Source organism: Sinocyclocheilus rhinocerous, unplaced genomic scaffold (assembly GCF_001515625.1).
Source record: "Sinocyclocheilus rhinocerous isolate Xijiao unplaced genomic scaffold, SAMN03320098_v1.1 scaffold671, whole genome shotgun sequence".
NCBI classification, from domain to species: domain Eukaryota; kingdom Metazoa; phylum Chordata; class Actinopteri; order Cypriniformes; family Cyprinidae; genus Sinocyclocheilus; species Sinocyclocheilus rhinocerous.
Window position 1 is genome coordinate 513344 of NW_015625021.1, and position 17099 is coordinate 530442.

Genomic DNA, 17099 nt, shown 5'->3' on the forward strand with positions numbered 1-17099 from the left:
ATAAGAACATCAAAGTAACTCAAAAATGTTCCCTTTGTCTCTACATGTATCATCTATTAGTTTGGCATTGTGTGTATGAGGTAATACAGCATTAAGTAATAATGCAGGTTTAATGACATCAACCAACTCTAAAACAATATTTATACTTTAAACAATTTACAAAAACCTTGATGGTTTTAACAGTCTCAAATCAGCATTATAAAACTAGCATAGTGTTGTTTTAATTGGGTGCTACTGTGACTTGGATGTGATTTGTTTCAAAGTAAATAAAAATACTGATGGATAAAACCACAAATCCAACCTGATCTCACAGCAAATACATATTTTACAAGGTGGCTAGTTCATATGAATTCGAAAGAGCTTGTTCGTACGAATTTGTACGTTTTGTGAAAAATCGTACTTATTTTATGAGGTGGCAAATTCGTAGGAATTCATACAAATGACCGCCCCTAATCCCACCCCTAAACCTACCCCTCACAGAGAACACGAGGGAGGTCGTAAAAATTAGCCACCTCCGTAAAATATATACGAATTTGTTGTGAGATAGCATTGACAAATCTTACATTCGCATTGGCTATCACTTACATTCTCAACATCTGTCTTCTTTCCAACATTTTAGTGAGCATGTTCTAATTTTCAGAAAATGTTTAAAGGGGTGGTTGACTGGTTTTTTTATAGGCTTGATTGTGTTTATGGGGTGCAGTCTAACATGTGTTAATGCTTCGTTTGTTAAAAAACGCATTATTTTTCACATAATTTACCTTTGTTCCACACCTCTCGGTCCCTTCTCCTCTGAACGCCCTGATCATTTCCTGCTTTTATGAAGCCCCTCCCTCAGAAATACACGATGGGCTCTGATTGGTTAGCTAGCCCAGTGTGTTGTGATTGGCTAAACCGCCTCTAGCGCGAGTCTAAACGTCCCGCCCCTCAACATAGCGGCATGTGCTCCGGTTGTATTGTAAACAATGACGTTGTCTATATTGCTTATCAATTTGAGCCCGATTGAGACGCAGAGGACTGCCAGAATTTTAAAAGACTATATCTCCCTTTGCATTGAACTTTCAGCTTCGTAACTTTGCAGATATTGTTTATGATCAAACAGCAACATTACACACTAACTAACATTAAAAAAGTGAAATCGCAATCAACCACCCCTTTAATATAACAGTGCTTTAAGTGTGAACAAGTGTGCCTTGCATGTTCCAAAAAGTCAAGCCAAAACATTTTGATCGCCATCTGGTGGCTGGCTGCAGTATACAGGGTAGGTCATAAACCACGCCCTCTCCATGTAGACAAATGGGACGTAAGCCAAACTTAAAAATCAAAATCACACTTGAAATTAATTTTTCCCAGAGATGGTTTCCATCATTTTAGGTAGCTCTTATCATGCTGATAGACCAATTTGGAGTAGATGTCACAGTTATGTCACCTGGAGCTGCGTGTGCATTGTGGTGGCAGAAAAACAACAAGTGGAGGGAAACAGGTCAAATCCATGGAATAAGAGAAAAAATTTATTGTTGTTGTGCCTTTGGATGTCAGAATCGGAATGCAAATCATTTTTATAGAATACCGTCGACACAGACTAAAGACACTAACGTTTAAATGGACAGACTATGGATGAAACCTGGTGTGATTACCCTAAATTTGATTTAAACAATAGGTCTAAATAATATTCACATATGCAGTTCATAGGGGACATATTGTATTAGCCCTACAGTTACAGCATGAAATACTATTTAAACCTATAACGTTTTACATAACATTTACCTATTTTATCTCACAATTCTGACTTTTTGTCACAAATGCAAGATTATATCTTTAGAACTGGATTTAACTCCTCAATAGCGAGTTTGTAAATTCTGAGGAAAAAAGCCAGAACTGTGGGATATAAACTCATGACTTCTTATCAAAATTGTGAGATATAATTTCGGAATTGCGAGAATAAAGTCAGAATTTTGAAATATAAACTCAAATATACCTTTTTTTTTTAATTTTATTCCATGGCTTCCATAGATTGCTACTAGAAAACTGTCATTTTCTACTACCAGATAGTCTCCGCCCACAAAAACCGTCATCACTTTTTGCAAACACCGAATTTCTAATACGGTTTGTTTTAGTTTGATGCTATAAAAATGGCATGTGGTGTCATGATTGTGGGTTTGTGATTGGGTCTGTGGGAGCTTGGATGGGATTTTGATACCGCAGCTCCACCTCATGATCACTACTGGCGCGGGCTCCAACTGAATCACTACTGCGCACACTCTGGCCCAAATTACTTCATTTTCACACTTGGACAACGGCCGTAACTGGGATATTTTGGCTTCACTTTTCTATGGTGGACAGAAGTGGAGAAGCGTCGGCCATCTTTTTTTACAGTCTGTTGGTTTGAACTATAATGATTTGAGGATAATTACATGGCGGTTTCACTGTTGCGATGTTTGAGAGAGTCGTTCTCCTGACAGATCAGCTGGTACGGCTTTTCATTCTCCTCGATCACAGAGTTGCTGATTTCCACATCCTGGTTCTGGAGTTCCTGTCGTGACAGATGCTCAACGATCCCAGCGCCGAATGAATCTCCCAGCACATTGGTGGTGGTCCTGAGTCGATCCCTGAACCACACAAAAACATTTACATTAAATCCATTTTCTTCAGGTTTGAGTGGTGCTTTACCATGAAAAGCTCACCACTGCAATGCTGGAGTGTTGCAGCGGGTTGCTAGGGTGTTTAGAATGGTTTTTAGCATGTTGTCAGGGAGTTGTGGGTGGTTGCCAATATGTTGCTAAGGTGTTTAGAGTGGTTTTTAGCATGTTGCTAGGGTGTTGTGGGTGGTTGCCAGGGTGTTACTATGCAGACACTAATGTGTTCTGATTGAGGTGTTATGAGTGGTTTCTAGCTTGTTGTTATGCAGTTTCTAGGGTGTTACTTTGTAGGGGCTAAAGTGTTCAGAGTGTTTTTTTGTTTGTTTGTTTGTTGCTATGCAGTTGCTAGGGTGTTGTGGGTGGTTGCCAAGGTGTTGGCAGGTGGTTGCTAGGATATTGTTTTTGCAGGTGTTAAGGTGTGCTGGGTGATTTAGTATGTTGCTATGTACGTAGTTTCTAGAGTGTTTCCAAGGTGTTGCTAGAGTGTTGCTATGCAGATGCTAAGGTGTTCTAAATGGGTTCTCTCATGTTGCTAGGGTGTTGGAACGGTTGCCAGTGTGTTACTATGCAGGTGCTATGGTGTACAGAGTGGTTTTTAACATGATGTTATGCAGTTGCTAGGGTGATGTGGGTGGTTTCCAAGGTGTTGCTATGCAGTTGCTGTTGTGTTGTGTGTCATTGCCAAGAAATTCTCTAGGTGGCTTCTAGGATGGTTGCCAAGATGTTGCTAATCAGTTGCTGGTGTGTTGTGGGTGGTTGCCAAGGTGGTCCCCAGGTGGTTCCTAGGGTGGTTGCCAAGGTTTTGGCAGGTGTTGCTTGGATATTGTTAAGGTGTGATGGGTATTTTAGCATGTTGCTATGCAGTTTCTAGAGTGTTATAGGTGGTTTCCAAGGTGTTGCTAGGTTGTTGCTATGCAGATGCTAAGGTGTTATGGATTGTTTTTGTCATCGTGCTTGGGTGTTTGGAGTGGTTGTCAAGGTGTTACTATACAGGTGCTATGATGTAAAAGTGGCTTTTAACATGTTATGCAGTTGCTAGGGTGATGTGGGTGGTTTCCAAGGCATTCCCTAGGTGGCTTCTATGGTGGTTGCCAAGGTGTTGATATGCAGTTGCTTGTGTGTTGTGTCGTTGCCAAGGCATTCCCTAGGTGGCTTTTAGGGTGGTTGCCAAGGTGTTGCTATGCAGTTGCTGGATTGTTGTGGTGGTTGCCAAGGCATTGCCCATGTGGCTTCTAGGGTGGTTGCCAAGGTGTTGCTATAAAGTTGCTTTTGTGTTGGGTTAGGTTAGGGTTAGGATAAGGGTCATTGCCAAAGTGGTCCCCAGGTGGTTTCTAGTGTGGTTGCCAAGGTGTTGCTAAGCAGTTGCTGGTGTGTTGGGTGTAATTGCCAAGGCAATCCCTAGGTGGTTTCTAGGGTGGTTGCTAAGGTGCTGCTACTGTATGCAGTTGCTGGTGTGTTGTTGGGTTATTGCCACGGTGGTCCCCAGGTGGTTTCTAGGGTGGTTGCTAAGGTGTTGCTATGCAGTTTCTTGAGTGTTGTGTGTCGTTGCCAAGGATTCATTCCCTAGGTGGTTACTAGGGTGGTTGCAAAGGTGTTGCTATACAGTTGCTGGTGTGTGTTTAACTGAAAATTGAGTGTTCACTATTGTCCTTCCGCATTGTTGACACTATTTTCCTATTTGATACTGTAAAGCTGCTTTGACACAATCTGTATTGTTAAAAGCGCTATATAAATAAAGGTGACTTGACTTGACTTGTTATGGGTAGACACTCCCTAGGTGGTTTCTAAGGTGATTAAGATGATTAACAGCCGGTCTCTTACTGGTCCAAGTCAAAAGAGTCCACATATGAAATATGTTTTGGGCCCTCAATCAATTTCATGGCATGTTTTAACCTGTTTTTACCAACTGTAAATTCACCCTACTGCTTAGAAAAGTAACAGCACACTTTTCCTCAACAAACCACATGAGTTTGAGGCATCATTTGTGTCTGATGCACATGAGCAGGACTGGTATTGTGACACAATTTAATATTTTATTATAAATGTAATAGTGAATTTAGTTTGTTTAAAGGAGTCCTATTGAGCTTTTAGACTGTTTCAGCTTTAGTTACTGTGTTATGTTGCTGTTTAAGCATAAAAAGATCTGCAAGGCTATGCAAAGCTCAAAGTCCACTCTAAAAGGAGATATTCTCTTTAACAGAAAACACTTTTCAAAACTACAACAAACGGCTTGTTCCAACTACAGCGCACTTCTCATTTAAATAATTCCCACCACGGAATATGCAAAAAAGGGGCGAGGCCTTGTTGAGCTGCACTACAGAAGACGGAGAAGAAGAGCTGCTTTAGTAGCGTGTTGTCGCCATGAACTGGGTTCATACTGGTATGGCAAAACTGACACCATCATTAATATTTACAGCTGAGCAGAAGAAACTCGCAGTTATGGTTAGGGGCGTGACATTTCCGGAAACACGCTGTAAGCGGTTTGCAAGTCACAACACACTGGGCCAGCTAACCAATCAGAGCACATTTCCTATTTCGGAAGGAGGGGTTTCATCAAAACAAGAACTAAACAGGGAAGAGAGGCACTGCAATAATGTAAAATATGTGAAAATTAATGTGCTTTTGGAACAATCAAGCATGAAAACCTATTCTAGTATCAAGACTTTGCAAAAGGGCAAAATAAGACCCCTTTAAAGGCTTATTTCACCCATATATGAAACTGCTGTCATTAATTACTCACCTTCATGTCGTTCATGTCATCTGGAACACAAATTAAGATGTTTTTGATGAAATCCAAGAGCTTTCTGAGCTTCCATAGACAGCAATGCAACTACCACGTTCAAGGCCCAGAAAACTAGTAAGGACATCATTAAAATAGTCCACATGACATCAGTGGTTCATCTGTAATTTAATGAAGCTACGAGAATTCACTTTTTGTGAAAATACTTTTTCTGACGTAGAACTCAGATGCGCTGCGCCTTGTTTACAAGCAGAGGAATGCACATACTGTACATAAAACAGTCTTCGTAAACATGTCTGAAGATTTCTACAGAGAGGATGACTTGCAATTTTTTTGCCCAGCCTTACTTATTTGAACCAGAATATACGGACGATGAAGTAAGAGAGATGGATGGTTCTATGTCAGAACGCCGGTTCCTGAGTCAGCAGCATCACATGTATGCGTCGTGCTACTCTCGTGAACGTGCGGCGAGGACTGACTCGGAAGAGAAGAAATTGTTGAATAAAAGTTGTTATTTTAGTTTTCTTTGCGCTCAAGAAGTATTCTCGTAGCTTCATAACATTACGGTTGAACCACCCGATGTCCTTACTACCTTTCTGGGCCTTGAACGTGTCAGTTGCGTTGCTCTCTATGGAGGGTCAGAGAGCTCTCGAATTTCATCTTAATTTGTGTTCAAAGATGAACGAAGGTCTTACAGGTTTGGAACGACATGAGTGTGAGTAATTAATGACAGAATTTTTGGGTGAACTATCCCTTTAAATAAGCATCAGTAATAGTAATGCTTACATTAGCAAACATCATTAATAATCTGTTAAGTAAAGAAACTTTCTGCTTATAAGTCACTGAAGAGAAACGTTTAACATATTCAATTCAGTGTTCAGCAGTATGAAAGCCGAATGTGTCAACACTCCTTCAGATTAGCAGTCTGCATTATGTATCAATAACCTTTGAGAGAGTGCTCTCTACTGGAGCCGCATGCTTCAGCGTGACATTTGAGAGAGACTCACAGGAACCAGTCCACCGCGATGATCAGTGTAATGTCCTCTGTGGGCAGTCCCACCGATGTCAATACTATCACCATGGTAACCAGCCCAGCCTGAGGGATGCCTGCTGCTCCGATGCTAGCGGCGGTCGCCGTAATGCTGCGGGAAACATGAGGGCTTTTTAATTTGGAGTTTGATGAAAAATAGCCCACAGGAGATATTGTTCGCAATAAGGAGGTGAGAAGAGATAAAGACTCCTTCAGTACTTGTGCTGGCCAACACTAACCTGATGGTGAGGATCTGCCCAAAGTTCAGGTCCATGTCATTGACCTGGGCGATAAAAATGGCCGCCACTGCCTCGTACAGAGCAGTGCCATCCATATTGATTGTGGCTCCAACTGGCAGCACAAAACGTGTCACTCGTTTGTCCACATGGTTGTTTTCTTCGAGACAACGGAAAGTGATGGGCAGGGTGGCAGAGCTGAGGAAGACAAGAAGCTCAACTGAAATTTATTCAGGAGAATTGAATTACTAAGATGTAATCATCAAAAAATTGTTATACTTTACATATTTAGGATGGCTAAGTATAAATAGCTAAATGCTGCAACCTCATGGATTCAGGATGAGAATCTATTAATTTCATTGCGTCTTCTTAAATGTCTCCTAAATGACAAGCAAACTATACAGGGGCAAATGGGGGAAATGAATAATGATATTCAGGACTTGTTATTCAGATCATATGCCAAACATTTATATGCTAGTGAAGTGTTATTTTAGTATCACTGAGATGCTCTTATAGTTTTTGGTAACATTTTGAATTATATATTAGTTTATTTTATATTATATTTTTACATTGTATTATATTTTTTATTTATTTTATTTTATTATATTTTTGTATTTTCTGATCCCTTATTAATTTTAGTTATAGTTTTAGTAATTTTGTTTAATTTTCATTAGTTTTTGTTGTTCTAAATGTGTCTAAATAGTTTTTTTTAGTTTTATATCAAAATCTTGCCTTGGAAACAAGCTGAAATAAAATAAGCTTAAGTTTTTTAAATTTTATTTATTTCAGTTAACATTTATTTTATTTCAAAAATGGTTAGGTTTTTACTTTTAATTTTAGTTTACTATAATAGCTCTGTGCTAGCATAGTGCTAAAATATGACAAAATAAACTTTTAGCAGATATAGACATTTAAAATCTGAGAGAATATAATTTTATTGATATCATATCATATTAAATGAATATTTACTGTATATATAATCAAACTATATTATAATAAATTATAAAAAATATGGTTCATAAATATAAAATGCTATCTGATTCTAGAAACTATAAACACTACATACGTCTGCCCAACAATAGCTATAACAAATATTTTATTTACAGTAGTGCTGTCAAAACGATTAATCGCATACAAAATAAAAGTTTTTTGTTTGCATAATATATGTGTGTGTACTGTGTATATTTATTATGTGTATATATAAATACACACACATACAGTATATATTTTGAAAATATTTACATGTATTTACATGTCTATATTTATATTCATATTATTTATATTATAAATAAATATTTAATATATAAACATAACATTTTTCTGAAATATATACATGCATGTGTGTGTATTTATATATACACATAATAAATATACACAGCACACATACATATATTATGTAAACAAAACATAATATATTAAAAAAACGTTTATTTTGGATGCGATTAATCGCATAATATACTTTATTCCCTTGTCCAATCATCAACTGGTTGTGAAGGAAGAAGCTAGAATTTATTCATCAAAAGGCTTGATTTTGTCTGTATCAGGTGTGGTTTTACTGGGCTTCAATCAACGTTAATTAAAAGCTACAGGATGCCCTTTCATATGTGCTGTACTATTTACTGTTTCAATAGGAAATATATATTCACACTACATTCATAAAACCATTCCATGGGGTCTTTAATGTATATCAGCTAGAAACACCATCTGCTACTGGACCGACTGATCTTCTCAGCTAACTGTGAGAACAACAACAGACGATTTGCTCTGTATTGATGCTGTAAGATGTGTAAAATATACTGAGTGCCCTATATAGATGTCTATAATGTGTTTATACCTGGATGAGGTGCCTAGAGCTGTGATCAGAGCCTGCAGCAGCCCAGCGATGAAGGTGAAAGGGTTCTTCTTGGTCACCACAAAGAAGAGCAGCGGCAGAACGAACAGGCCATGGATGAGGAGTCCGACAATAACAGAAACAGTGTACATCCCTAACTGTCCGCCCACCTGAGCAAGATCTTTCATCTCAACGATCTTCCCTGCGATCAGGAAGAGGATTCCCACCGGAGCATACCTGCTCAGAAGAGACATTTTACAGCAATTATTTCATTAATAGTACATTTTAATCAATTATATTTTAACAAGTAATAATTTAATAACACACATGCATAAATAGAGCCTTTGATTTTTTTATTAATTTTACATTTCATTGCATGATATTTGTAATATGCGATGTGCAATTTTTATTTTAATATTGACATAAGTCCTCATAATAATGAATTTATACATCATAATAATCAGAAATTTGCCATAATATTTAGAAATATACTCATATTTTAACTGTAAAAATATAAATAATTATGACTTAGCACCTTATTATTTTAAGAACATTTGTCATCATAATAATAAGAAATATAGTAGGCTATATTATAATAATGAGAACCTTTCTCATAAAAATTACACTTCCTATCAAACTATATTTAATATGTCATAACATTTAGGGGAAAATCACATAATTTCATTATAATGAGAAACTTTCATAATAATGAGTTAGTATGTATAAGTATAAACTGTATAAACCTTCTCATAATTATCAGTTAAGATGTCATAATGTTAAGAAAACAATTATGAAACATAATTTCCACTTATTATATGTCTATTAACACTAAAACACATTTTCTTATCATTATGAGATGTTAAGTCATTATTAGTCATTTTAAGTAATGTTCTCGTTTTTACAAGATACTGAGTCCGAATTATGAGATGCTTTTTTTATTCTAAATATCATGACATATTAATGTGTTATTATGAGAAGGTTTCTCATTAATGTGACATACTAATCCATTATTATAAGATAGTTTCTTATTATGCTTTCAACACAACTATGAGTATCCAAGAAAAAAAAAAGGAAAAATCATAAAAAAAAAAAAGATTTGTATTCATGTTTCATGTCAAAAAAACTTCTATATAATTTTAAGAAAAGTTCCTTACACCTTGAATATTTTAGAGTGTACACATCTTAATCATCATTATTATACAACAAGTTAAAAAAGTATTTTTAACATTTTATTATATTACATTTTTGGTGAGTCATACCGTATTCATTTTATTTGGCGAACAAGTTTACAAGTAGTAAAACAGACATGTTTAAACATTTTCAAATTCTTTTATGTGACTTATTTTATCATTATAATATTGTACAGGATCTCACTGGCATTTTTACTTTTTGTTCCCCCAAAAAATGCAAAATAAACTGTACTACAGAAATTAAAAGCATGATTACCGAAGAGGTGTATTACAGTCAGTTGCTTTTTTAATGTATCTTGACAGGACAAAAAGCAAGCGTCACATCATTCTCCTCTAAATGACTGCCTTACTGTTAATGATTCAGCAGGAAGGTTATCAGAACATCATAATCACACACTAACCAGATAATGATGGCCACCAAGCGCATTATGGCTTCATTCAAGCAGTCAAAGAAGTCCCGAAGAGCCTGGCCCTGCTGTTTCATGTTTCCAATCACTAATCCAAAGCACATGGAGAAGACCACCAACCCCAAGGCGTTCACCCCATTCGAGGAACCGGAGACAGGCACCACCTCTTCCACCGTCTCCTGGATGGTCTGCAGGACTGTGCTGAAGTTGGACGCTTGGCTGAGGTCTGTAGAGTTGAAGCTGTCTGTCGCATTGACCACGATGGTGACATTTTTGGTCAACAGGGTTTTCTTGTATAGTGTTTTGTACTGCAAGAAAAATGGGTGATTAGCATGCATGATATTGGGAAAAAATAATGTTTTTATTGATTTTCTGCAATATATATTGCGATATGAAAAGTATCGCATTGCTTATTACTAATTATTTTCTAAATCCCATATCAACCTCGACCAGTTGAACAATATAAGGATAAACTGCACTTTTAATTCTTTCAAATATATAATATAATTATTCTTGAAATGTATTTAAAGGGATTAAAAGCATACATTTTAACATTAGATGATATATTTTGATGTTAAAGGGTTAGTTCACCCAAAAATGAAAATTAGCCCATGAATTACTCACCCTCAAGGCATCCTAGGTGTATATGACTTTCTTCTTTCAGACGAATCCAGTCGGAGTTATATTAAAAATGGTCTTTGATCTTCCAAGCTGTTTTAATGGCAGTCAGCAGGTGTTGCAGTGCATCAGTCCAAAAGAAGTGAAATAAAGAGCATCCATCGGCTCCGGGGGGTGAACAAAGGCCTCCTGTAGCGAATCGATGCGTTTTTGTAAGAAAAATATCCATATTCAAAATGTAATAATCACTTTAATCTAGCTTGCGCTCACTGTTGTAAATGGAAGCAGTTACGGGGGAATGACGTATGAGGTCGGCGATTGCGCATGCGCTGCTCAGAAGTGACGAATGCGGAAACGCAGCGGCTTCATCTGAAAGAAGGAAGTCATATATGCCTAGCATGGCTTGAGGGTGAGTAAATAATGGGATAATTTTCATTTTTGGGTGAACTATCCCCTAACAGAATTGTTCTATTAGTCTACGCAGTATTACATCAGGAGTAACTGTAATTAAATTAAGAATAATCCCTTTCTTTTTGAAGGGAAAGGTACTTAAATTACAGTATTTAATGCATTAGTCATGCATCACACTCAACACTGATTGTGATATCAAATTTATATCAAGCAGCCCTAGTGCCAAATGAGAAGTGGCACATTATCTTCAGAGATGCATTCGGAGAGGATTCACAAACCTGTTTAAAGCAGGCCTCAACTAAATTTGGTGGAAACATGTTTCTGTAAGAAGAATGAGAAAAATGAGATCCCATAGCATCTAAAAAACAAACAAGCATCGCATCAGTCGAACTAAACTTTTCCCCCACCTTATCAGGTCCAGAAAAGCGTCAGCGGCCTGCACAGGCTCAATGCTGCCACTAGAGGCCACTGGACTGTCCCTGCTGCCTTTACCCGGCCTGATAATAATCACCATTACAATACCGATGAAAACCGCTATAAACGTGGTCACCATGTAGTAGACGATGGCCCGGATTCCCATCTTCCCAGAGGCCTTGCTGTCTAAAGAGGAGATTCCTGAAGGCATGCAACAGCAAGAGACAAAAGATCTGTTGTTGAACATTTCTGTGTCAATCACAATATATATCACCATCGTTCATTGCTTTTTTGATTAAATAGTTTATGGTTAAATAGCTTAACAGACTGATAATTGGTCAGTGTTCATTTTTACATATACTGTTTTTTATAGATATTACATACATTACCATTCAAAAGTTTGGGAGCAATAAGATTTTTTTTAAAGACTTCTCTTCTGAAATGTATTTTATCAAAAATATGTAAAAAACTGTAATATTGCAAAATATTATTACAAATTATAACTGTTTTCTATTTTAATATATTTTAAAATGTATTTATTCCTGATGTAAAGCTGAATTTTCAGCATCATTACTCCAGTTTTCAGTGTCGCATGATCTTTCAGAAATCATTCTAATATGCCGAAGTCCCGATCTGAATAATGATTCGCGAACCATTATTACAGATCAGGACTCAGAGCGTGGATCGCGAACCATTCAGTTCGTGAAATGCGAGTTGTAGCCATGTTTTTGTTTTGTTTTGTTTTTTGTTTTTGGAGTAGAACTATAGTTTCCAAAGTCAAAGTCCATCACTTGTTATGATTTTCAACAGTGTAGAATTTAATAGAGACGCTATGACATGTCCCAGCCAATATCCAGCCACTACTAAATTGTCCCTAGCAAAAATTTTGATCAAATAATTAAACGTCTGTTGTCTGCCGTTATGTCCCCTCCAATGCCAAAATCAAACCTACACTCATGGTGTTAAGTGTTATATAATTTTAGGATTCACTGATGAATAGAAAGTTTAAACAAAAGCATTTATTTGAAACAGAAATCTTTTGTGACATTGTAAATGTCTTACTGGCTTACTATTTTTCTGTTACACTTTTGATCAATTTGATGCATTCTTTCTAACTAAAAAAAATTATATATATATATATATATAATAACAATTTATAACAATTTTCAAAAATCATGTTTTTCATTGTGCATTCCAATTAATCTCAATCAAACTGCAGTTGGGTTATTTTGATTAAGTAAAAATAACTAGAAAAATACAGCTAACTAACACGATAAAACACAATAAAAACACGACAACATAATAAAAAAAACATGATTTTTGAACATTTAAAAAAACGGAGTTATCTGTTTTTGCAAATACACTCTTCATATATATATATATATATTTAAATTTGACTAACCCCAAAGGTTAACAGAACTGAATTATATAGTAAAATTGCACAAAACAAAGCCACAGTAAAAGCATAACAATAGTTAATATATTCTATTGAACGCAAAAGAAGAAATTTTGAAGAATGTGGTAACCATTGCTGGTAGCCAATGACCTTCATAGTATGGAATTCAATCGCTACTGTTTGATGTCAAAATATCTTCTTTTATGTTCAACAGAAGAAAGAAATTCATACAGATTTGGGGGGGTGAGTAAATGATGACAAAATAATCCTTTTTGAGTGTTAGCTCATGATACCTAATGCATTAACTAATGTAAAGGAATTGAAATGGTTAGCGAATGCTCTATAGAGCGTGAAGGGTTTTTCTGGTGTACCTGTGACAAGGCTGGAGACGATGAGCGGTAGAACGAGCATTTGAAGCATCCTCATCAGCAGCTCTCCAGGGAAAGAGAAATACTTCACCTCCCTGATGGACAGGTTATGAGGCCTCAGCGCGAAACCCAACACCACCCCTATATGCAGTCAAAGAGATGAGAAACATCAGTTTTCAAACTTCATACTCCCCTGCCACTATCAACAAAAAAACAAGCCCAACATTGTGTTTTCCCTGCTGTTTCGCCCGTTGATTTACTCCTTTACCTAAAGCCACAGCAGCCACCGTGAAGATCACAAAGGCGTTCCTCCGCAGGAACGTCTTGATGCTGTCTCGTGTGATGCCGCCCATCTTTCGTCGACTTCCTGACATCTGTTTCTGTAACGCTCGGCACAGACGGTGGAGGCCCTCCTGAGCGCGCTGTGGTTTCTCAGAGTCTTCACTCAGAAACAGACTAGTGCTGTTTGGAGGCTTCTCGTTCATAATCAGCTCTAATACATGGTCCAACAGGCTTTCGTGGGAAACTGTGGCCGAGAAGTCAGAAAGAACCATATCAAGGCTAAAATTCATTTTTTTGTGACTTAAAATTCACCATCTTTCAAGTAGTATCAGCTAAAACCGAGATGTAACATTCACACATTGTGTATTCTACTCTACATCATGATGTGATTAAATGGCAAAATACGAATCGGTCATTGCAGGGTATGAAAAGTGAAAATTCTTCGTTTTTTGGAACAAAAGTGTCACGGTGCGTGCGGGGAGATGAAGCGAGGACTCAATTGCAGGAGAAATGGTTATTTATTTTAATAATAAAAATGAAACAAAAACAAACTCAAACCACCCCGAAGGGGAAAAACAGACAGGCAGGCCTAAAGCTGCACACATGCAGACACGAAACACACACAATGAGAAATGACGGATCAGCACAGGATGACAGACACCAGGAGAATAAATAGGAACCAAACGAGGAGGCTAACGAGGGAGACACAGGTGGAGCAACTTAAACTATAACGAGGTAACAAGATGGGCGGGGCAAGACAATAGACAGGAGAGAGCACATGGCAACAGACAAACACAACACAAGCCATGTGCTCACAGAACAGTCATCTGGTGGCCCTCCTGGGCACACCCGCTGAAGACTGTGACAAAAAGAAGAAATTTTGAAGAATGTAAGTTGCTCTTTTCCATACAACAAAAGCATAGACTGTATAGATGTTAAGCACTTTTAAACCTAGTGCATCACAAACAGTCACAACACATGCTGATTATGTCACAAAAAAGGTTAGGCCTATGGTAAGGTTACCAGATGTCCCAGTTTATAAAAAAGAAAATATTAAATACAATTATTCTTATGAAATTGTAACATTTAATACTAATATTTAATAATTAACATTTATTAAATATTAAAGTAATATTTAAAAATATTAGTTTTATCATGTTCTCATGTTTATTTTATTCATATTTTATTTGACGTGTGTAAAGTCATAATTTTGTTATAATATGATACTGTTTTGATCTGTTTGCTATTTGCCGCGGTTACTATTTATGGTGTGATTTTTGTTAATTGTATTAAAACCAGTTAGGGTCGATAAACATCACAATATTTATTCATTATTATAATAACAGTAATAGTACAGTATACAGAACACACAACAATTAAAAAACAAAAACACACAAAAAATATTTTCCCTAATATTTTGACCAATAAATTAACATACACATTGTTTACATTTTATGGCTATATACTTCAAAAACACTGAGCATTTTAAATCTTAGGAATTAGCTGCATTCACTGCCTCACTGTAACCCAGATGTTTGCTTTATTTTAAAGAAAAGAAAACTGTAAAAAAAAATTATTGTAATCAAATGCTAGTGATTAAGCTTATACTGAAGCTGGTATATCCTTTGAATATTTAAAGAAAATTGAAAATGACTTTTTTTTTTTTGTGGTAATCAACATTATTGTACAAATGCTGTCGCCCCTCCTGTAATAAGCACACTTAAAATAAGTACATTTAACATTTTTTCTATCCTGTAAACCTTGTATTTTTACTTAATTTGAGAATAAGGTACTGCTCCTGTAGAGGGCATGGATGATCCGGTGATATAGGCTACCTTTCATTAAACACCATTTTTGGGACACACATTTTCACAAATACATATTTTAAGAATATAGGTAACCAACCATTTGATGAACCCCACTGAATTCCATACTCTGGAGGTCAATGGGGCCCAGCAACTGTTTGGTAACCAACATTCTTCAAAATACCTTCTTTTGCGTTCAACAGCAGAAAGAAACTCGTCCAGGTTTGGAACAACTTGAAGGTGAATAAATGATGACAATCACAATTCACCACCTACTCTTGCAGTTAAGCATTAACTTTAATGACGTGCTGATTGCCATACTGATGAGGGGCTACAGTAATGACATGCTCTAATTGATTATGAAAACTGTTAATGCAAAATAAATATCATATTGAGAAGACAACAAACAAATATCACGTGACTTCCAGATAAGCAGTACACAGTGTCTCCACTGAGACGGTCATTGTATATTCTGTTTCGGATGCAGCCCAGGATGGAAGTGAAGGTGTGAAAGCTGAGGGCTGTTCTGGAGTCAGCTGTGAGTGTGAAGAACCTGCTCACCACAGCTGACTTGAGCACACATGGGTTAGGATCTACGTAGAGGCTGAGCTGGATAATGAAAAAACAGCCAAAGAATTCACCGGTGAGGGTCGTAGCAGTGGTTCAACCAATGCAACCGATACTGACGGTTTTAGCAGAGCTGGTTTATTTTTAGTAAACTAACTGTGGCTTACAGCAGTCAGTCAAATCTATATACACCTTGTCTTTTTAGTATGGAAGCACGTTTTGCCAGTATAATAAGGATCAATTAATATAGCAAAAAATGAATAAATAAACAGGTCATTTGACTTCATATCTAACAATGAGACTGTGTATCTTGGAATGATAACCTTGAAATTGTTACTTTATATATCACATTGTGACTATATCTCGCATACCTATCATGACTTTCTTGCTTCATTTCAAAGTGACATATCTCGCAATGTGACATTATATGTTAAAGGGTTAGTTCACCCAAAAATGAAAATTAGGCTGCGTTTTATTCACTCCCGAGGTATCCTAGGTGTATATGACTTTCTTCTTTCAGACGAATCCAGTCGGAGTTATATAAAAAATTGTCTTTGATCTTTCAAGCTGTTTAATGCCACTCAGCGGGTGTTGCATTGCTTCAGTCCAAAAGAAGTTAAATAAAAATCGCCCATCCATAATAAAAAAGTGTCTCACACGGCTCAGCGCATGCGCAAAGCTGACTTCATACGTCATCCGCCCGGAACTGCTTCTGTTTACAACAGTGCGCGCAAGCTAGATTAAAGTGATTATTACGTTTTCAATATGGATATCACAGCCTAATTTTCATTTTTGGGTGAACTAACCCTTTAATGTTATTTTATATCTCACAATTATGACTTCACATAATATCATCATTATATTGCATAATGCGTGTTTATATATCACAATTACAACCTTGACATCTTTATATCTTGCAATTTCAATTTCTCCGCATGATTTCAACTTTATATCTCACGATGTGACTTTCTATCTTGCAATTATGACTTTCACATATTTTTAACTTTACATTGCACAAAGTGACTTTACATTTTGTTTTAAATTGTGACTTTGTACCTTGCAATATTTAATCCACATAATTCAACTTCATATCTCCCAATGTGACTTTACCTTTTGCAATTATGACCTTGAATTTGCGTCTTTATATCTTGCAATGTGACTTTAT

General features: G+C 36.6%; 1 protein-coding gene across 1 annotated transcript; it reads right to left on the reverse strand.

Moving 5' to 3' along the window:
- Window positions 1-1998: 1998 nt before the first annotated feature.
- Window positions 1999-13804, reverse strand: LOC107747749 (excitatory amino acid transporter 1-like). The gene is made up of 9 exons (XM_016562344.1): window positions 13549-13804; window positions 13284-13421; window positions 11510-11717; window positions 11381-11423; window positions 10068-10381; window positions 8480-8713; window positions 6649-6843; window positions 6387-6521; window positions 1999-2609 (listed from the first exon to the last, which is right to left on the reverse strand). The coding sequence occupies exons 1-9, from the start codon at window positions 13763-13765 to the stop codon at window positions 2411-2413; spliced, it is 1683 nt and encodes a 560-aa protein (XP_016417830.1). The 5' UTR covers window positions 13766-13804; the 3' UTR covers window positions 1999-2410.
- Between the last annotated feature and the right edge of the window lie 3295 nt (window positions 13805-17099).